This window comes from Maniola jurtina, chromosome 7, assembly GCF_905333055.1.
Source record: "Maniola jurtina chromosome 7, ilManJurt1.1, whole genome shotgun sequence".
Taxonomy (NCBI): domain Eukaryota; kingdom Metazoa; phylum Arthropoda; class Insecta; order Lepidoptera; family Nymphalidae; genus Maniola; species Maniola jurtina.
This window is the reverse complement of record NC_060035.1, coordinates 10,399,705-10,423,103: the sequence shown is the minus strand read 5'-3', so window position 1 is coordinate 10,423,103 and position 23,399 is coordinate 10,399,705. Positions and strand designations below refer to the sequence as shown.

Here is a 23,399-nt window from a genome sequence, read left to right as displayed (position 1 = left end):
CTAGAACAACAGACATAAAGTTAAAAAATTTATTAGAGGGTGATCAACAATAAACAGTATCTACACTAATACATGACATAATACATTATTTATATTTCAATAGTCAATACAACTAGATTTTACCCGAATCAAATAAAAACAAAAGCACATCATTATAAAAATATTTATTTCTGTATAATTTATACTAGCAACCAAAAAAAAACTTATTTAATTTTTTTTACTGGTTATTGAAGTCGGTTTTATTTATTTTTTGATTTTTTTATCTATTGAAAGAAACAAACACAAAATAGTAATAAAAGTTACTGAGCTTACATCATACTATCAAATAAAGACAATGAGTTAGTTTTCGAAACAAAGTAAAATAGTCTATTGGCATAAATAAATAATAATAGACCGAGGTTGTAGAAGACGAATCCGAATTCTGAAAAAATTACAATAGACTAGTTAGGAAAGTGCAATAAATGTAATATTATAGTAATACTAGCGTATCTACGGTAGTGAATTGTCTTTGAAATAATGTTATTTACTTATTTTTTTTGTACTTAAAAGACTCTTTAACATGTTCTAATTTTGCATCTCAGTATCCTTTTATTACCTTTTACACAAAATAAAAAAGAGATAACATTATAAAGCAATTAAAAATATTAAAAATAAAAAAATTAGCAATGGTAGTCACAGTTACTGGCCGTACATGATACCATTAAATAAAATCAGAGAGTTACATTTCAGAACAAAGTAAAATGGTCTACTGGCATAGAATGATGGTACAATGCGGAGGCTTTGAAGGACGATACCGAACTCTGAAAAGAAAAAAGCATTAGATTCGTTGAAGTTAATATTGCAGAGTTAATGATATTTTCTTCTGAAGTCGCGATTTAACTCAATGTAAAAACGGAACTTTTACAGTTTCTAAATTTATGCTTATTAACTAGAGTCTTTATATATTTACATTTTTCTTACATTGCGTTAAAAACAGTTCTAGGTAAACTTAACAAAAGTCACAGATTTACACTATTATTTTTCTTCTTGTTTTTATGACTATGTATATTTCTATATTTTGGTGCAATAAAGCATAATATAATAATTCAAAGTTTTCAAAAGTTATTTTCAAAAAAAAAAAAAAAACGCTCACGACTGTCATCAATACTTATAAAATACTTCCTGTTGAATTACAATTTCGAAATTTGGTAAGAAAAAAATGTCAAAAAATCATTGAATTCAAATCCCTCTTTTATTGAGTATTATTTTGAAAACTTCTAAGCATAGAATACAGGGCATTATTAAAACACTGGCATAACTTAGCGCTGCTTACCTAAATACAATCTTATACAAATAACCATTTGCCTTGTCTTGTAGTTTTAGTGATTTAGTATTTTTCAAACCCGCAATGTAAGTTGGTGTCGCGGCACCTATCAAGGCACCGATCGTTGACCTCTAGCGTCAGTCAGATGTTTTATTTGCAATACATTGCAAACTTTTAAAAACACAGGATTTTAAAATTTATTTTCGCGTTTTTTTATGGTATCTTATCAGTAATCATCAATACTATCACCTGTCTTCGTTTTTGCTAGCTTTACCCTATATAATAACACCCTGTATTTTAAGTAACTGCCCACAGCGCAGCCGGCGAAGAAGCGCGTTTTTACGCAGAGTATCGCAGGTTCGAACCTCACTCGCTCGAAATTGCGGTATTTCATAATAATAAAGGTAACTATTATACTGAATTAAGTATCATATTGAATATTTTACATGAATAATTTATTAATTTTTATTAAATTGTAGCGGTATCTAAATTATAATTATATTTTTAATGATTTGCGTTGGATTCATTTGGCCAATAAGCGCATTCTGCCGAGGAACGAAACCTTCGGAAAAAATGACAAGGATACAAATTTTATTCTGTAGCTTTTTATTTCTTAGATGAAATTACATATTTGTGATTTATTTTTTGTATTTTTTTAAATTTGCAAAAAACAACTCGACTACAAAGCTAAATAATATTATGGAGCTTATGTAAAACAGGTAGAGGGTGACGAACAAAAAACAGTGCAATAACATTATAACATGGTGTAATTTTGTTTTCAACAGAAGTACAAGAAATATAATTAGGATAACATTATAAAATATTTACGTATACAAACAATTATAATTATTAATGTTAAATTGTTAAGGTAGTAAAGTGGTAATGACAGTTATTGAGCGTACATTACACCATTAAATAAAGGATGAGAATTAATTTTCAAAACAAAATAAAATGGCCTATTGGCATAAAACGTTGGAGCGAGGCTGAGGGCGAAAATACCGAATTCTGAAAAAGAAAACAAATAAGTAGATACAAAGGATTCGTTAGAAAAGGGAGCTACTTAGTAGGTGTTTATGATAATTGGTTAATGTATTGAATAATTTTCGATTTTCGAATTCATATTAACTAAATGGTAAAGGAAAGTCAATATTGTTATTTATTGCTTATTTTGTTTGATTACAGAAAAGTTTTGTTAGTAAAGTGTACTAATTTAATATATTAAGTGTCATATTAGCTGTATGAAGTTAAGAATAAATAGCTTAGCTAGGTGTGTCAAATGTGATATGATTTTACAGGCATCATAAGATCTCAACGGCTGGATGTGTGTGTGTGTGTGTTGTATGTTACTTTTACTAAAGCACCACAGGTTATTGCATGCAAATCCTGATATTGATTAGTTTCATACAAAAGCTACTATAATGAGGTAAGTAAATATAATAATGAAAATCTTTGCAATACAGGCAATCGCTGAACCATCTACACAAATCAGTAGTTTAGATAGATGGAATGGATAATTTATGAATGCGGGAAAGACGTTCTTAATAAAAGCTGAATCCTGAATTTATTTATTGAAAAACAATTAGGTATAGGATATCTAATAATAAAAGGATGCCTAACTATCTGTCGGTCTGTTGGTCATTTACTATTTAACGCTTTTTTACAGTCATAGCTTAACACTCAGGGACGACATAGACTATGTGTTATCCCAGGAAAAGAATTCCCTTGGGATTTTTAAAACCCTAAATCTGCGCAAATGAAGTCTTATTAAGAATTCGGTGATATTATGTAAGTATCTTATTGATATAGGTAGGCAAACAAAACAAATTCTACGGGACCATATAAATTTCAAAAATCATGCACCGTCTGCTATTGCCTGGTACTCGTAGGTATCCAGGTAAGGCAATAGCTGGACCATACGAACTTTCAGCTTTTATTATATTATGCAACTTCTCACGCCACTGCTTTTAGGGGCGTATTGCAATGTATGATGATTATGTTTTTTTCATAAATACCTAAGAATTGAAGACTCCACTAAACAAAATATTCTCTCCTTCGTATAAATAGAATATAAATGGATGGTCTGCTCTAAATATGATGCGTTGGGAGCGGCTTGAAATGCTTCTGGTGCTTGTTATGAAAACTGAAACGGCATCGTAGTTTAAGTTCATCCATACTAACCATAATACTATTTGGAATGTATGTCTGCCTGTTTATTAATATTTCACAGCCAAATATATATGACGACCTAATTTTAATGAGATAGCTTGCATTATGGAGACAGATGTAGCTTTACTTTTATAAAAATAAAAAAATAAAAAATTAAGGGATGATTAGAGATTACGGAAAAATACATAAATACATACCACGGGAATAAAGTCGCATACAACATCTAGTCTCTTACATCACTTTCATTAAGGCCAAGATAACATGTGCACAGAGTAATTAATAAAATAATTCATATTAAACAATAATATAATGCGCCTAAACAATAATAATATGCGCCCAAACAATCGACTTTTAAATAAGCAGATAAATTATTTTTACCGATTAAAGAAAAAGAGAAAGTGGTTCTCAAGCAGGTGCGTATTTTTTAGAATTAAATCAATGTCACTTTTATATTTATTCATTTTGTTTTAGGAATTCTAAATCGCTTTTGTATTGTTTTGCGTTCGAACACAATAATTAGTTCATCTATTATAATTTTAATCAATTTGATATAAGTACAACAGTTAAGTAGAAAAAAATGTTAACTAGAAAGTGGAGTTTTAACAAAGAAGAAAGAGAAACAAAATAGAAGAGATGTTTCAAAGATAGAATTGTTTTCGATTGTTTCGATATAGGTAATTCATCTACAGTGTACACCGTAATGTTAGTGCTGAGTCAGAGAAGTTGTTTATGAAGAAAAATATTATTTTGAAATTCTACATTTCTACAGAGTTCGTTAGTTAACTATTCACACATTCATAACCTTATACCTAAGAATAGTATTGCCTATTAAATAAATATTATGATGCACGTCTCTTTTCAAAATTAAAAGATAAAGCATAATTCACGTTACAATTATTATTATATAGGTAATTGCCTACAATATTAAGGATAATCATGCGAGTTGATATAAATTTCTATCATTCGATTGATAAAAGAATTATAAAACCCGTACATGCTACGCATAAAACTTGTAGCCTGTATGGAAAAAGATGGCCCACTTGACATTCAGATAGTAAACATTATTATTTATTAGCATATGCCCGGCTGCATGCGTTGCAAATTGCAATACGACTCGCGCGCCACTTATTAGGTACGTACTCGTACGTTGATGGTAGTGTCAAAAATCTTCAGGCATGTGCCCACAACTGTACGTTTCAACGCAATCGTATGAAAGATGAAATAAATTACGTTGAAAAATTGACCAAAGTACTGTTTTATACCTAATTACATTTGTGGTAATTTTATAAATAAAAAAATAAGGCTGAAACTAAATCGAAACTAAATACCTAAATAAATTATGTTTACAAATAAATTTTTCTAAACTTTTCTTTTCTATGCTATGTTGTATAAACGATAATTTTTAAATAATATCGATAGCTTCATGGTCGATATTCAAATACCAACTACTTAAATTAACAATTTAAGGTTATGTTTGATAAGTACTTACCGTTTGCAGCAGCGGCTTCAGCACCTTCTTCATTAACTTCAATGAAAGCTTTTTGTGTAGCTGAGCTTACATATAAATTTTGTTTAACAGTTAAAAGATTGTCCAATCTAGATTCAATCGCGTTGAATACTTTCTTGACATTCATCTAAGAAAAAGAAAGTATTTATATTTTTAGGTATCATAAAGTAAAATGTAACGTTGGATCGCCCATGAATTTTATCAATATTGGTTCGTACTGTAACATCCACAGGCGTTCACAGGGTGTGACCCCAAGCATCACTTATGCAGCATTTCCTATTTAATTGCAGGTATTTGAGAAATAAGCAATGAGCTATTTCACCCAGGGTAAGCAGTGCTTTTATTTTTCTATAGCTTACTCGCCACTGCTAATATCTATCTAAAACTAATTTAATGAGATTTTCAAATATTTTTAATAAGCATTTACCTTTTCGAGAATGTCTTTTAGATCAGTTGTTGTCTCAATCTTAAACTTAGGAAGGTAAAGGTCAACTTCGGTCTCATACATTTCGCTGAGAGTTTTATCTAAAACTGTTGGGTCCTTAAGTATTTCTTCTACTTCTGTAATGCCCTCAATTTCATGAGGTAGCACTACAACTAATGAAGTTTCACCACCTTGGTAGGGGATTTCTATAACCTGAGAATTAAATGAAACAAATAAAAATATAAGATCAACAATCAAATTAATATTTTATTTATTTATTAAACTTTTCAGATAAGTAGATTTTTAGTAAAATTAAGGAAAAGCAAAAGTTAAGGAGAATTTACTAATGAACATACAAAAAGTCCTGATCAATAAGGAGTGAGTGAGAGGGGTGGGAAAGAACAATGAAGTCCTTTTTTTTTGTTTTTGAGTTTCGTAGGTGCCTCAAAAGGAAAAAGGATCTTTTTGTTTTTGCTAATTAATAGCTCGTTAACTATTGGGCGGAAAAACTACTTAAAACAAAATAAAGCTAATTAAATTCTATACAAAAAGTGTCTATTCATTTATAATTAGAAATTGAATTAAATTATAATAACTTTTGAGTCCTACAATCCACTTCACAGTGGATACGGAAAAGAAAAAGAATTATCAGTAGCCCCAAAACGTGCTAGGCTGACTAGCATGGCTAGGCTAATTACATCATTCGGTTCAATTATAACTATGATTTCATAACGTACCTGAGATTTTAAGACCGAGCTGTCTATATATTTATAGTCCCCTTTTCTGTACATCATATCAACTTTTGTCGTTTGTTTTAGGGTGACGAAGAAATCCTTCTCACGGGTGAGATTTTTGTTGAATTGGGTCGCCCACGATCCCTGAAATGCGGGAATTAAGTTTAATCTAAGTTAAAATTAAATAAGTAAAAAATATTATGTTTATTTTTTATTGACTTGAATCGAAAACATTGCCATGATCGCAATTAGTTAAAAATTAAAATAATTGTTTTAATAGTTTGTTTTCTTAATCTATAAGTACTAATATCATTAGAAATGCGAAAATATATATGCTGTATGTTTGTCTGCTAGCTTTTAGGCCATCCATTTAACTGTTTTGACCTGGGTACCTGGAGATAGCTTGCATCCTAGGGAAGACCATAGGCTACTTTTCATTACTGAAAATCAAAGAATATTTCTTAAAAAACTTAAACCCACGTGGGCAATGTTGCGAGCGTTATCTTTTTGGCATAGAGATAGCTTGCATTCTGGAAACGGGCAGGGGTCACTTTTTATCCCGACAAATCAAACAGTTCACACACGTTAAAAACGATCCCCGCGGATGAAATCACAGGCATCATCTAATAATGGATAAATAATTATGTGCTTTCATATCCTTTCATTTGTTTATAGGTCTTTTTCTTATTATATTTTAAACAAATGTTTACAAAAATTAAATAACAGAAATCACATCACACTTATCACACTAATATTATAAAGGAGAAAGTTTGTATGTGTGTGTGTATGTTTGTTACTCCTTCACGCAAAAACTACTGGACGGATTTGGCTGAAATTTGGAATGAAGATAGATAATATCCTGGATTAGCACATAGGCTACTTTTTATCCCGGAAAATCAAAGAGTTCCCACGGGATTTCGAAAAAGCTAAATCCACGCGGGCGAAGTCGCGGGCATCGGCTAGTAACAAATAATGCTGTGCGGGTGTGTGGGGCGTCCCCACCCCGATTGCCATCTTGAGCTGACGCGTACTATACCTGTCAGTGAATAATCGATCGGTCCCAGTAAAGCGGGGCACTGCTATTTTCAAGAACTGACATTGTGTCATACCTATGTACGGCACCTCAGTATCTACAAGGCCATACTGAAGAGCAAGTTGGTGATGGACTATTCTGGCAACATGATTATGTTTGTGCAAATACATGGATGTTTATCCGTACTCATATTTTAAATGTAAAATTTCTGTTTGTCTGTTAGGTACCTTTTTTAATACGGTCCATTTGTTCAACCGATTTCGATGTGGACATCATCAAGGGATTTATAATAATAAATTCACTTACCTTGAAGTAAATTGCGTTGACTAAGAGCGCTCTGGTATCATCATCTAAGTTATTGGGATCAACTAAATCTTTAATGCGGTTATTGGTTTGCTCTTCCACCTAAATAAAAAAAAAATTGAGTAATTTAGTTTTACTTTACTATGATTTTTGAAAGTAAGCAATATTTAAATAGATATATTATATTTAAACGCTGCTCTATTACTTTTATAGTAGGTAGATTGCTCTGGCATCAATGATACATGCAGTCCAGCAGCTTTGCCATGTCGACTTGTCGCGAACTATACTTAGATACTAATTATATATTTATTATTACCCAAGCATTCATTTCATTCGCAGCACTCTGTCTCTGCACGAAGTCAATATTTTGAACTTCAGAACCAAAGGTATCCTTTGTAACAGCGGCAAACTCTTGGTTTAATTCATAATTCTTCGCCACGTAAATTTTACTAGCTGTCTTTAGTGTTACACCTTTTACGGCTCGGACTCTTGTATTGGCCAAGGAAAAAACTTCTTTCGTCTGCAAAATATAGAAATATTATGTGAAATAGGTTGCTCGTATTGAAACAACAGCTGCTAATGAGTATAGCTACGGCCAGAAACAAAAATGGCTTTTGCCATATATGTCACAGCAAATAAAAGGGTCTGGAAAAAAACTAAGGTGGTCATTTTTCAAAATATCACGCTTGCAAGGGTTAGATAATTTTTAATTAAAATGTAGAAATATCAAAAGGAACTTACAGACTTATCATCGGGCATTCCAATGGCATTTAATAGTTCATCGTGGGGTTCACCGACGGACGCCAGGCCAAGTTGCGCGAGAGGCGTCAATACAGAGAATCCTGATATAACAAAACTTTTCACAAGGTTTGTTTTTGCCACTTCCTGCAAATTTCGTGTAAGATTTGTATAGATCAGAATAAGTTAGTAAATCTGTGACACCTCTAAAGCAATACTCACGGAAAACATGTTTGCTGTAAATTTGTTGTTCCCATCGTGGAGTAAATTTTCAGTTCTTTGCTGGTTTGCGGTCGCCATGATAGCGAGAGACAAAACTGTAAGAGAGTCCGTAGTTTGTTAATAATATTTTGTTAAAAAAAGAAGAGAAAAAGTAGTGTATTTGATAAAGGTCTTAAAAATACTTTCCTTTCTGTTATTGACGAACAAAATAATAAAATCAAAATAATTTATTCAAAAGAGGTACACCTTTTGTCTGTCCGATTCGTTAGATTTGAAAGATGATATTATAGCAGTGATAATAATTAATTAAGTACGTAAACTTAAATAGCAAAAAATAAAGGAATTGCACAGAAATAGTTTTGTAATATTAATGATTATTGTCGTTATAGATTTTGGTGAATAATGCGTGACTATGTTAATGTATTTGTAGGTAAGATACACGCGATAATTTATGAAAGGTTAAAATGCACGTTACGTAACAACAAACTGTAGACACCTATCGGTATTGTTTTCCTCAAAGGTATTAAGTTCAAGGTAAACAATTTTATTTTTAAATATCAAGGATGTATTACTAAAAGCTACATAGATATTTATGTATGGATAGATAAAAGTATTGACTTTGAAATAATTGGCTACTAAAGTAAACTCTATGACGTGCTAGTGCAGCGCATGGCGCAGTAAAAAAATCACATCAATAAGTTTAAATAGCAACAACTCAGGAATTAAATAATATTATAGTCATGATAAAATAACCCGAATTATTCTTTAAATGCTTGGATATCTATCTTCTAATAACCCAATGCTCAGTGTGTAATTTAGAAAATTATAGGTATATTTTTATGCGGGTACGCAAGGAATTGTGTGTAAACAATGATTTTTAAAAAATAGCAATTTTTTTTTTTTTTTTTTTTGTTTATGAACGTTATTATTGAATTAAAACGGGTAGTTAAATATTAATGAGCAACCTGTAAGTTTCACAGATTGTTTTAGAGATTTTATATTTATAATTATCGAATCGGCATTTAAATTAGATCAAAAGAATATAGGCTACAAGTAATTAATTAACAACCTAAAATAATATAAAAGAAAAAAATATGTAAAAAATAAAAATATTTCCAATAAAAAAAACTTTTGAGGGCTAAGACACGATGATAAACTTTTCGTGCTAGATGACTGCAGGCCTGGAGTCTCAGGCCCAAAAATAGTACAGTCCCTGTAAAATATTACCTAGGTACTAATAATAATTAATTAATTATTATGATTGAGTATTGAACAGTTTCTTTTATTTTCTATTATCAGTCTAAATTGCCCTCATTTTGTATTAATTGAATTCTATTTATTTGTTCATTAACAAAATTCATTTAAAAGATAACAAACTTATATCAGCATGCGGTGTTCGGGGTCATGGCTGAGAAGATCGTAAGACAAGTTATAGCACCCCTACCTACTATTTTTATCATAAAATTTTTATCATTATTCACAACTGGTTTATAGCGAGATGTGGTACTGATTCTGAGCACAAGTAAATTTTTGACTTTAGAGTATTCGCATCCTCTTCTTACTAATGTAATATGAAAAGGAAAGACTCTGTTTGACAGTTTTAAATTTAATTTAGAGCTGTCAAACCTCGTGACTTTAGCTGCCAGCCGCAAGCCTATGTCACGTACGAAGCGATTTGCTTCCTCGTTCCTAATACACACTGCTAGGCTAGAATATGGAATGCTTTTCCGGCTTTCATTTTTCCTGCTAGCCATAATATTGGCACCTTCAATAGAAGAGTGAATAGGCACCTTTTGGGTAGGCGCGCTCCACCTTAGGCTGCAGCATCATCTCCTGCTTGGTGCGATTGCAGCCAAGCGCAAGCTCATTTAGTTTTAAATAGAAAGTAAAGCTAGCCTTATCTAATTACGGTATAAATCATACCCGCGTGGAATGTTACCATGAATTGTAATAATAATAATTAAAATATTATATATTTATAATGGTTGACAAGATTGTATTCATGACTATGTTATTGTATTATTGCATACCGAAAGGTAGAATTTGGAGCACCTAACAATAATAGTTTTAAGATCTGTAAACTAACCCAAATTCGCAATAAAGATTATTGAATTGAATTGAATTGAATTGAAGAATACTGGACTGCATTCCCACGCTGGACAGCCAGGCTAATGCTGTGCTCAAAAATTAGCCAGCCTTTCTGTCATCAGATGAGGCAGGCTATTAACCACCGTAAAATGTCTCATAATTTTTTAGCACTAAGACTATATATCTCAAATAAAAAAAAATCACTTACAGCATATAAGAAATAATGGCTTCATTATGTCGGACGATGCGAGCGCGGGTCGATTCACAACTAAACTAACCGGTATGCAGTAAGGCGTATCTTTTTACTTATTATTAAATCAAGTTAAAATCGTGTTTTTGTTACCATAGCAAACAACATTAGTACCAGACTCGCCGGCAATGATTTAATACGCTACTATTGGGAAAATCATTCGAAACAGATAATAGTAGGTAAATACTGTATATTTTCCCAATTAAGAAGAAATATAAAACCTGTAGCTACTCTGGCAAAACCCTACGCAGAGTTTATATTAGCTTATATTAGTAGGTTTCCCGCAGTTCCAAATGCGTGGAAATCCGTATGAATAACAATATAATATGCACATGTAAGCGCAGTGAGGGACGACCTCCAGCCCGCTGGACCGATGACCTAAAGAAAATGGCGGAGAGCGGATGGATGAGGAAGGCGGAGCACGGAATAATTAATTATTTATGGGATATTATGCTTGAAATGAAAGTCTTTTTATTAATATTATTATAATAGGGGTTAAAGTATGAAATTGCCGTTTTACTGCAATAGGTACTTCGAATTGACATAGAACCTTCATGGTTTAAGATTTTTGAGTGAAACTTTTTTCATACGGTACCTATGTAGTTCTTCTTTTAAAAAATGTGCAACATTCGATTATCAACTTTCAGTTGTTTTTTTATTCAGCTTAGACAATAAAGATGGATACTTCGAAAATTCGTGTGATTTTTGAATACGAGTTCCGACGCGGAACTAACGCGGCAGAAACAGCTCGCAACATTAATGTAGCATTTGGAAAGGGGATTGCTAATGAACGCACTGTGCGATTTTGGTTTAAACGCTTTCGTGATGGAAACTTCGATTTGAAGAACGAACCACGTGGAAGACCGCCCACACAGGTGAATATCAATGATTTGAAAGAGATGGTGGAAGCCGATCCGAGCCAAACTACCCAGGAATTAGCGGCATGGTTTAACGTTACCTTACCAACAATATTCACTCATTTGCGTCAAATCAATAAAATAAAAAAATATGAAAAATGGGTGCCACATGATTTGACTGATCTGCAGAAAGAAATACGTGTTGAAACTTGCGTTGCCTTGTTGAATCGATACAGAAATGAAGGAATATTGGGTCGAATTGTGACATGTGATGAAAAATGGATTCTTTACGATAATCGTAAGCGGAAAATGCAATGGTTGACCCCAGGTCAAACGCCGCAACAGTCTCCTAAAGCAAAGCTTACCAATAAAAAGGTAATGGTAACTGTTTGGTGGTCTCAGCGTGGTGTTATTCACTATAGCTTTCTCCGATCTGGTCAAGCAATAACGGCAGATGTCTACTGCGCCGGACTCCGAACAATGATAGTGAAACTAGCAGTGAAACAGCCCCGACTTATGAATCGATCTTCAACATTATTGCTCCATGATAACGCGAGACCTCATACAGCACGAGAAACCGTTTTAACTCTACAGGAACTGCAATTAGAAACCATTCGTCACCCTCCGTATTCACCAGACCTTGCTCCAACGGACTACCATTTTCTTCGTGATTTGGACAATTTTCTGCGTGATAAAAAGTTTTCTTCTCAGGAGGCAGTGCAAAATGCTTTCACACAGTTTGTCAAATCTAGATCACCAGAGTTCTATCGCAAAGGCATAAATGAGCTTCCTATTAGAGGGCAGCAATGTATAGATAATAATGGTAATTATTTTGATTAAATAAATATGTTAAATAAAAAATAAAAAACTAATTTTTTTATTTTTCAGTACAAATCGGCAATTTCATACTTTAACCCCTAATATTATTTATTTTTTCTAATTACCTATTGAAATTAAGTTTCGTAGGGTGCTTGCCTATAGCGAAAATGATATTCCGATATGACAAAACTAACATTTTTTATTAAATTTAGTGTAATGTAAGGGTATCATTTATGAGATTTTAGATTTTTGGTATCGTAAAATGATATCCATTCGCGTTGATCGCGGCTAATAAGTACTTATTTAATATTTACAAAGGTGACTTTGGAATATTGCTGGATAGTTTGCTCATAGTCAAAAGCATAAATATGTGTCAAAAGGGATTAAATTAAATATTTTACCCCTATATGTCACATTCACAGCGAATCACAGCAAAAATCTAAAATTTTAGATAGAATATTGACCTTAATTCGCACGAGCGTTAAAAAAGCGTTGCGTAAAAACCCGGCGTTGCGCTGAAAATACAAAGTGCGCGTTAAAAAAGCGTTGACGTGTGAACAGATACTTGGGAATGCATTTGTTCTATTTGAACGCTTTTTTAACAGACGTTAAAAAAGCTCTCGTGCGAATGAGGCCTAAGATCATTCTAAGATCGGTCATATTACGATATGGCCCGCTTAACCTGCCAGTTTTTACTATTTTTGCGCATTTTGGTTATTAAAGCCGTTTCCTAAGACCAGGATTTTGGTAGTGTCTAACTTCAAAATACTGGTATATAATTTTACGTTATGTTGCTTGTACGGAATTTGGACCCAGCTATCTTTGAGTATAAGAATTAAAACGTAAAAATTGGCCCTGAAGCAGGATTAGTATTTTATGCAAGTCGTGACATCATCGTGACAGAGTTGAGACACCGACAGGATTGGCTGAGCTGCCCAGCCAATGAGGTATATATAAAAATATAGAAATCTCTGTTTAGAGATAAGCATTTCCTTTGTACATAGCTTAATTTATCTTAACTTTGTAACTACAATTTTGGTACATGAAAATAAATATATATATATATATATATATATATATATATATATATATATATATATATATATATATATATATTTCATCGCCATATCTTTTTTTTTGTGAGTTAGGTCTTCATCCCACGTTTCAACATCTTCCACAGTTTCAGACTAGCTACATTTTCTGCACATGTAGACAGACGGTGGAATGATTTCAAAGGAATTGGGAGAATAAAAACTAAATATTTGTCATTAAATTTATATTTTGTAAAAAAGTTTATTTTATTTTTATAATAATTGTGCGCAATAGAACTTTTAAACGTAATGGAGAACCGCAATCTATGAAAATTTGTTTTACTTTGCATACATTACACCACTGAACAAAGGTTCAGATTTCATTTTCAAAACGAAGTAGAAAGGTCTATCGGCATTGAACATTGGATGATATTTTGGTCCAACCGTAATACTATCGACGACAAAATTGAATACTGGAAAAAAGAGACACAGTGTTATCGCTTATAGCCTAAAATTACAAATAAGAGCTGGTAATAAAAATAATAAGATAGACTATGCCGAAAGCATACCAAAAGCATGCCGAAAGACATGATTGGATTATCTCTACGTTTTTAATTTATTTATGTGATATTATAGTAAATAAAATATAAGTACATAAATAAAATTCCTATGCATTTTATTAATACTGGTGGTATTTTTTCCAACCTTTTGGTAAAGCGAATAATAATCAAAATGTATTTATTTCTCATAGGCTCTTATGATTAGTCAAGACTCTACCATCGGTTCGGAACACAGATTCGACTCAGCAAAGTCGAAAGGCGCAATAAAAAGCCAACTCACACTTCACACACAGACACCTGCTTTTATTGCTGCTTTAAGATGGAATAGGGGATGGGATAGGTTCGCTAACAAAAATAACTTTACTACTTACATATTAAAATATAATAATATATTTCAGTTATGATTATATAATAGCACAGCATGATATGGAATTGTAAATAAAACAAATAATATTGCAATAAAATGATGACTTTTACTGTGCGTACACGCCATTGCACAAAGTCAAGGAATTCATTTTCAAAGCAAATAAAAATGGTCTGTCGGCATAAAACATTTCAGGGAGGCTGGTGGTTACTGAAAAAAAATTAAAAACCTTGTTAAAAAGAAATTTCATATTAAAAGGGGTTTTTGGGTTTGAACAAAAATAAATTTCAATATTGGGAAATCTTCAAACTATGTCTATTATATAAATACTGCATATTAGTAAAGATAAAAATACGATTCTTTATCGAGTCCAGTAATAAAGTAAGTTTGCCAACAAATTAATCTGAGAAGCTGCATCGAAAGGCTGTGTAAATATGTTGTTGGCTGTATATGTATGTTTCTGTACTAGTGTGATTTTAAATATAGGTAACTTGTAATAGCACTAAAGATGGTAAATATGCCTACAGTCACTCTGTTATTTACTAACGTGCAGTAATGAAAAGTACGAGTAATGGAAATCTCAATCTGAAGACCCATCTCATAGTAAGAGAAACCTGAGCTCAATAGAAGGCCAGTGATATCTTGAGATGAATGAATAAACAATTTAATGAAAGTTAAAAATAATATAAGGCAAGTGAGTGTATAAATAATGAGAAAAAACATGTTATTATGATAACCTTAAAATTGCCCGACATAAATAGTAATAATGATGATATTGTAATCACTTAGATATGAAATTCTATGAATGGATGGGATACTACACAGAGTAGGTAATTATGTAATTATTGATTATGGTCTTTTATAAATACCTAAGAATTATTGAAGACTCCATTAAATAGAACATTGTTTCCTTCGCATAAATAGAATATGAATGGATGGTCCGCTGTGAAACTGATGCGTTGAAAACGGGCAGACATACTTCTACTGACTGCCGAAAATACTGAAACAGTATCGTGGCGTTTTATTGTATGCTAGAGGATGCCCGCGGCTTCACCCGCGTGGATTTCGGTTTTTTAAAATCCCGTAGGAACTCTTTGATTTTCCGGGATAAAAAGTAGCCTATGTCCTTCCCCAGGATGTATCCCAAGTCTGTACCAAATTGCATTAAAATCGGTTCAGCGGTTAGGCCGTGAAAACGTAGCAGACAGACAGACAGACAGACAGACACACTTTCGCATTTATAATATTAGTATGGATTTGATTATGGTATTTTATAAATACCTAAGAATTATTGAAGACTCCATTAAATAGAATATTGTTTCCTTCGCATAAATAGAATATGAATGGATGGTCCGCTGTAAAACTGATGCGTTGAAAACGGGGAGACATACTTTTTCTGACTGCCGAAAATACTGAAACAGTATCGTGGCGTTTTATTGTATATATTTAAAGACAGCAAATATACTGAGCGCTCTATTTGTATTGTATGATTATTTTATTTTAAAAAATAGACTTATAAATTAATCGGAAAATACTATTAATGAAAAAAAAATTTGACGTAAACTTAACCACTTAAATATAGTAAGAAATCGATTAATTTCAGAAAACAATAAAAGTGGTATCAGAGTGTGTAGTTAAGTGCATATCTATACATATAATAAAATTGTAGAAAAGTGGTGTCTGTACAATGGAAATATATAAAAAAAAGTAGCAGGGGTTGTTATTATATCGATGCCGAACCCGAAATTGTAATTAATTTTTTTTTGTCTGTTTGTCTGTTTGTCTGTTTGTCTGTTTGTCTGTGTGTTTGTGCACGCTAATCTCAGAAACGGCTTATTCGATTTAGATACGGTTTTCACTAATATATTGTAGTAAGCTTCACTTAGGATTTAGTGTTTATTTCATGTCAATCGGTTCATAAATAAAAAAGTTATGTCAATTTAAAAAATCACGGCGCCTCGCGCCTGAGCGTCCGTGGCTATATAAAGCGCGAAAAGTCACTATTCCACGCGAACGAAGTCGCGGGCACAGCTAGTTTACTAATAAATTCTAAACAGAAAGTTTTTACAAAATTATAAGAATGGTTTCAGACTAAGTACTTCATACTAATAAAATAAAAGTATCTAAAGATCAATATTAAAAATAAACTAAAAACAAGGAGTTAAAATAAAGGTAGATATATGTAAATCTATCTGTTTTACATAGATAAAGAAAGAAAGAGAAAGAAAAATGCAAATTAGATAAAAATATTATAAAGACAATATTAAAAGTGATATTTTCGACTCGTTCGTACGAAAGTTAAAATGTGTCCATTTCCAATAAATGTTTTTTGTTAGAAATCAGAAGATAACGTTTTGTTAAACTCATTATTAATGCTTTAAGTAATTACCTACACTAATTGCCTAAGAATGGTATAATTGGCTACTGAATACGATATTGTATTTTTAGATTGCAGTCCAAGTAACAAACAATACTAAGTTATATCTATCAATTGCAGGGTGTCTTTATTATGTAGGTACTCACCATTCGAGGCAGTGGCTTCGGCACCTTCTTCATTGACTTCAATAAAAGCTTTTTGTACTGCTGAGCTTATGTACATATTACCTTTGACACGAATGAGGTAATCTAATCTTGCTAATTGAGGATCAAATATCTCAGTTACATTCATCTGTAGCAAAATGAAGTGTGTTAGTTAACTATTACTACATTACACAGTACAATCAAAGGGTGATTCTCCATATTTTGTACTTGGGATTTACGATTTGACGCCTTGTTTATCCTTCACCGTTGACCGTTCTATCACAGAACAGCGCGAAACCGTAAAACTTTGAATCCTAATGTAATCGTCAATCTACTTGAGCGACTTTTTTTGTTCAATGTTTATTGATACGAAGATTTTGGTATGGAAAACCTTTTGACGTCTGTGTTTCTGCGTGAATAGGCGTCTTCGTGGCAAGCGTGGTAATCGTAGCATAATTATTGACGTCAAGCGCCAACCTATTTTGTAATAATAAAAAACTGCCATGAATTAATTTTAAGTACATTATAAGTTAAGGTTAATTATTAGCATTTACCTTTTGAAGAATGTCTTTCAGATTAGTCGTAGTCTCAATTTTAAATGTAGGAAGATACAGGTCAACTTCTTGTTTGCGCATATCGTTGATAGCATTATCTAAAACTGTTGAGTCCTTGAGTACTTCTATTACCTCTTTAATACCTTCAATGTCACGAGGCAACACCACAACTAGCGAAGTTTCGCCACCTTTGTAGGGGATTTCTATGATCTGAAATTAATATTAATAAGTAATGAAACAAAAAAGTTTGTTGGTTTCAGATTGAGTTGTGAAAATTATTTTAATCTAGCTAATTCGCCCGCTTGGACTACACAAATTTCAAACTCCTGGTATACTCCCTTAGGGATTGAATTTTCAAAAATCTTTTTAGCAGATGTTTTCGTCGTAGTAACTATCTGCACGCGAAATTTCAGCCTAATCCGTCCAATAGTTTGAGCTGTGCGGTAATATATAATTCAGTCAGTCACCTTTTCCTTTTATATACATATATTATGTAAGTAGTTGTTGTTTATAAACATCCAAATAACAAACCTGTGATTTCAGAACAGCGCTCTCTGTATACTTGTAATTCCCTCTTCTGTACATCATATCAACTTTTTTTGTTTCTTCTTTATTGATAAGGAAATCCCTCTCACTGGTAAGCGCTTTGTTAAATTGAGTCTCCCATGATCCCTAAAATTATGTAAATAAATAAGCAGAAGAATTTCGGCCACGGTAGCCAACCTCAATAGAGAGCAAACTACACGGGAGATATTATCGTTCAAGTGCGCCAACGCGGGTGCACTTACTACTCCCTCACTCTTATAGTTCGATGGGACGGCGATCCAACACGACTGGCAAAAGATCTAAATAAAATGAATAAAACTAGTCAAGTGAAAGTTGGACTCGGACACGAAGGGTTCCATACCAACTGGCTCGTAACACTTAGCACTATATATTTTTAAAAATTTGCATTTTTTTTTTGTTTTATTTGTTGTTTTTATAGCGACACCAGAAATACAAACTCTGCAAGTTCTACTTATTACGGTTCATAAGATTATAGCCTGCTGACAGACAGACGGACAGCCAGTAGAAGTTTAGTAATAGGGTTCCGTTAGCATCCTTCGGGTACGGAACTCTAAAAAACCTGTAAATCGCCTCTAACAAAATATTTTTCCATATATAATGCATATATTTTTTAAGTTCTCACTCGCCACTTTTGCTCTAAGCCTGTCATAATTACAGTTTATCCTTAGATTAAGGGCTAAAATAGTACTTATGACTTCATGACATGACAGTTGACACGTAGAGCTGACATGGCGAGTGAGTGCTCATTTTGTACGGATTATACATATTTAAATGATATCAAATACCTTAAAGTAAATGGCGTTGACCAAGAGCGCTCTTGTATCTTGACCTAAGCTGTCAGGACTAACGACATTCTTGATACGGTTGTTGGTGTTTTGTTCCACCTAAGTAGAGAAACATGTCATTTTCGATAAAAGAGTAGGTATAAACAGTCATCAACATTTAGCGTGCTTGTGGGCGTTCATATATTGTCTTCCCATACCTACCTTTTAGCAGTTGTCCAATGGACACCTTATCTTTTTAATTCACACATAAAATAATACTAAATAACCCTATCTTAATTTTACTTAATCCTGGCGGTGATAGCCTAGTGGTTAAGACGTCGGCTTTCAATTCGGGAGGTTGAAGTTCGACCCGGGTATGCACCACTAAGTTTTAATAAGCAATTAAATGTCACTTGCTTTAACAGTGAAGGGATAAATCGTGAGAAAACCAGTATACCAGAGAGTTCTCCATAATGTTCTCAAAGGTGTGTGAAGTCTACCAATCCGCACTTGGCCGGCGTGGTAGACTTAAGTCAGAGTTAAAACGAGACAGATTTATGTCAGCGATATAACGTTGTCTCATTTTAACAGGGTCTTAAATCTGAGCAAAGATAAAGTTTGCTCAATAGATCTCAGCTTAAGAGTAGACCCGTGCTCAGTAGTGAGCGCTGATGATGAGATAACTTAATTACTTATGTACATCTCCAAACAAAACCCCTTCTTATTACCCAAGTATTGATCTCGTTCGCAGCTTGCTCTTTCTTTTCGAAGTCAATATTTTGAGCTGCACTACCAAAAGTTTCCCATGTAGAAGCGCCAAAATCTTTGTAAACGTCATAATTCAAAGCCAGGTAAATTTTACTGGCTGTTTTTAGTGTCACGCCTTTTATGGAATTCACTTTTGTATTTGCGTGGGAAAATGCTAGCTTCACCTGAAAATAAAATTGAAATTGTTTGTCTTTGTACTCAAACAAACAGCAAACAGCAAAATATCTACTGTTTCAGTGCAATAAAGTTACAATGCAAAGGAGTATTTAAATGATAATAATTAAGCTTGGGAACGCTTAACAGCTTTGATAGTTCTAATAAGTTTAATGATTTTGTGAAGTGATTACAATAATCAAAAGAATACCCGGCTGAGTTTGTTGCAGGCTTTTTTCAGACCTGGGGGCTCTTGAAGCCTTCGAAGCTTTAGTTTTAACTTTTAAGTTTATGTAATTAACTATCATCATTGTCTTATATATAAACCCAACAATTGACAATCAAAAAGTGTACAATGATACCCAAGTTGAGTAAATGATATTATTAAGCTCTGAGTTCACACTTCTCAACTATCAAGTTTGGTCGGATTTTCCTAACAGCTGAGTTATCAAACTTACAGCTTCATCAGTACGTATTCCAATGGCATTCCATAGTTGATCTCGGGTATTTTCTCTTGCAGCCATGCTAAGTTGCGCAAGAGGTGTCATAACCGAGTATGGTGATATTACAAAACTTCTATCAGGGTTTATTTTCGCCACTTCCTGCAAACATTTATAAATAATTTTAATGTAAGTACGTAATAAGGATTCAGAGTGGTTTAAATTTTTGACTCTAGTCGGTCAGAGGATTAGATGACCTAATTCTTTTGGGTATTCAATAACGGCTGAGAATAACATAATCAGACCTTACATCTTTTTAAAAAAAACTGATATTAAATAATTCTTACTATGTGATTCAAGGCAGCATTAGGATTAAAAAATGGGATAAAGGTACAGAAAATTTTATGAAAACATCTCGCAAACTTACCTACTCTATTGAATAATTATTGAAAGAAGAAAATTAAAAATTTCAAATCGGTTCAGAACTCTCGGAGAAATCAGTGTGCATGTAAAAATATTGGTGGCATAAGTGTTCATTTATGCATATTACTTCGTACCATAAGAATGATACCTAGGTGAACCTTATATTATGTTAATTATTACAAATATATAAAAAAATATCAAAATCCATTCATTGGTCTTTGAGACAATTGTGAATATACATGCATACATATAGGTACATTCCTATGTTCAAATTGGTCGAATACATAACCTACTTTTTTTGAAGCCGATTAAAAATAGGGAACAGGGCTAGGGAGAAGAAGAATTCTATATGAAAAGGTACTAAGTTGGTAAATCTGGTATTAAAAACTTACGGCAAAGAATTTTGCTGTGAATTTGCTGTTTCCGAGGTGGAATAACAATTCAACATCTTTTTGGTCTTCTGTAGCCACGAAAGCGAGAGAGAAAACTGTAACAGTTAAATCAATGAAAGTTAATGACACTCTTTCTTCTATTGTTATTTTGTTTTCCGCATTTATAAAGATTTTTTCTGTAACAACCCTGCACTATCCTGCTGCCCATATTATAAATGTGAAAATGGATCAGTCTCTCTACTAGTTTTCACGGCCATCCGGATGAATAAAATGATTTTGACGATAGAGATAGCTTGCATCCCCGAGACGGACATAGACCACTTTTTATCCGTTTTAAAAACAAAGAGTGGACATCATCTAGTAATAATATAATAATTTTATTATTATAATAATCATTGTGCAGGTTGTGTTGATACTTGATTTGTTATTTAAGAGAAAAGTTGTATAGACAGCTGAAATAAAATCTAAAATTTAAAAAATATTCACCTAGGTATTCTGATATAATTTTGTAACCCGATCATCTCTCAGTGTTTTTGCCTTGATTTTATTTATTAGGTTATAAACTTTCTTTCATTACTTATTGAATTTTATTTTTATCGCTTCTTAATAAAAGTCATAATATTATAAACATTCAAAAGATAATGAACCTACCTACCAGAGTAAACTGTCAGGGTCAGGGTCAAGATAGCTCGATACGAGCGATATTATACCTAAGAACTTAGTACTTACATACTTACTGATTTTTTATCAACTTCTCGTTTATGAATCGTTATAAAAAGTAAGTAAAAAACCAGTAATGTCTACTTCTAGGCTACACGCATAAAATAAGGTAACCATCTAATATCCGGGACTTATTTCGCATGCATGAAGATTTTTAAAAATCTAGTACGATTTCTGATTTTTCGGGATAAAAAGTATCTTTCCGCAGAATCTGATGCAAGAATCGATCGCTTCAGGCGGTTGGGCTATAATATAAGAAGATGATAAGTGATCTTTTTTACTCTCCACTTCTGTTCAGAGAGCAAATTCAGAAATAGGTATCAGTTTTTTTTTGCAGTCAGAAAATGTATAAAAAACAATATGTAAATTCGAATTGCTTTTCCAGTAAGTTTGAAAAGGATGGTTAAAAATCCAATATCTGGTTGACTTATTAGGTATCCCGAATCACAACTGTTAAGTTCATTTAACCCAAATCTAATTATTTTATGCTAGACGTTTTAATATTTTTTATTTAAATTACATTAACTTTCAAATAAGATTGTTAAAATAGTAAAGTATAATTGTATTTAATTAAAACTTAAAAAAAACTTACAGCATATAATAAATATTGGCTTCATGATGGCGGATGATGCGACTGAATGTCGCGTCTCAACTACAGTGTACTAAAGTGGGTGATGCTTTTATAAGCAATCATGATTTATAAGCAAGTTTTCGGCCATTTTTATTCTGTTACCATAGCAAACAATGTAAAGGTAAAACATATATAAAAGTAGGTATTAGTTTTAGGTTCATTTTTTTAATCATTATCATTTAGTAATTTAGTTTAGTTGTTTAGTTTATTAATTATTTTATTATTTATTAAATTAAAAACTAGGTATATATTTTTTTTTACTTATTGTAAATATCTGCGAAACAAAGCCCCTGAAGATCCTGCTCATGAAAGCTTTCATTATCCGTGTAGAAATGTGCATCTTTCATGTTTAATTAGTTAGTGGTTTCAAATGGCTTTTGAGTAAAAGGAATGTGTTTTGCGTATTAATCTAAATACACACACTGGCTGCTTGAGAATTTCTTATAAAGTATTGTACCAGGATAGCTTTTTTTTCTAAGTAGATAGGTAGGCTTCCTAAGAATATTATAGTCGAGTACGGAACGGAACGGAAGCAACTTACAACTTACGGAGGCAAAGGAGGAGGAAGATGATTACTTTAAATCATTTATTATTTTATATATCGATAGCAAGACAAGAGGCGGTGACGCAAACTGCATATTGTTATTGGCCCCCTTGGAGGTGAAATTTCTAAAAAGCCTGACATACCTAGGTATCCCTTCATTTTTAACCCCCGACCCAAAAAGAGGGGTGTTATAAGTTTGACGTGTGTATCTGTGTATCTGTGTGTCTGTGTATCTGTGTATCTGTCTGTGGCATCGTAGCGCCTAAACGAATGAATCGATTTTAATTTAGTTTTTTTTGTTTGAAAGGTGGCTTGATCGAGAGTGTTCTTAGCTATAATCCAAAAAAATTGGTTCAGCCGTTTAAGAGTTATCAGCTCTTTTCTAGTTTTCTTGTAGAAAAGAAGGTTACATAACCGTTAGGTTCATAATATTATGTCAATTGACAAATGTCAAGCTGTCAAGATGGACGTTGCCTAGATATACATAATTATTTATTTGAAAATGATTTGTCGGGGGTGTTGAA

At 32.6% G+C, this 23,399-nt stretch overlaps 1 protein-coding gene across 1 annotated transcript in view; it reads right to left on the bottom strand.

Moving 5' to 3' along the window:
- Window positions 1-667: 667 nt before the first annotated feature.
- Window positions 668-23,399, bottom strand: part of LOC123866764 — a 37,977-nt gene continuing 15,245 nt past the window's right edge. Inside the window, exons 10-28 of the mRNA XM_045908444.1 lie at window positions 22,293-22,362; window positions 20,981-21,075; window positions 20,184-20,327; window positions 19,533-19,736; window positions 18,826-18,924; window positions 18,005-18,145; window positions 17,474-17,683; window positions 16,923-17,067; window positions 15,684-15,811; window positions 10,727-10,820; window positions 8,431-8,525; window positions 8,212-8,355; window positions 7,787-7,990; window positions 7,474-7,572; window positions 6,138-6,278; window positions 5,404-5,613; window positions 4,959-5,103; window positions 3,316-3,443; window positions 668-800 (exon numbers count right to left, since the gene is read on the bottom strand). Coding sequence (XP_045764400.1) covers window positions 3,316-3,443; window positions 4,959-5,103; window positions 5,404-5,613; window positions 6,138-6,278; window positions 7,474-7,572; window positions 7,787-7,990; window positions 8,212-8,355; window positions 8,431-8,525; window positions 10,727-10,820; window positions 15,684-15,811; window positions 16,923-17,067; window positions 17,474-17,683; window positions 18,005-18,145; window positions 18,826-18,924; window positions 19,533-19,736; window positions 20,184-20,327; window positions 20,981-21,075; window positions 22,293-22,362 — 2,496 coding nt within the window. The 3' untranslated portion in view covers window positions 668-800. The remainder of the gene's footprint in view (window positions 801-3,315; window positions 3,444-4,958; window positions 5,104-5,403; window positions 5,614-6,137; window positions 6,279-7,473; window positions 7,573-7,786; window positions 7,991-8,211; window positions 8,356-8,430; window positions 8,526-10,726; window positions 10,821-15,683; window positions 15,812-16,922; window positions 17,068-17,473; window positions 17,684-18,004; window positions 18,146-18,825; window positions 18,925-19,532; window positions 19,737-20,183; window positions 20,328-20,980; window positions 21,076-22,292; window positions 22,363-23,399) is intronic.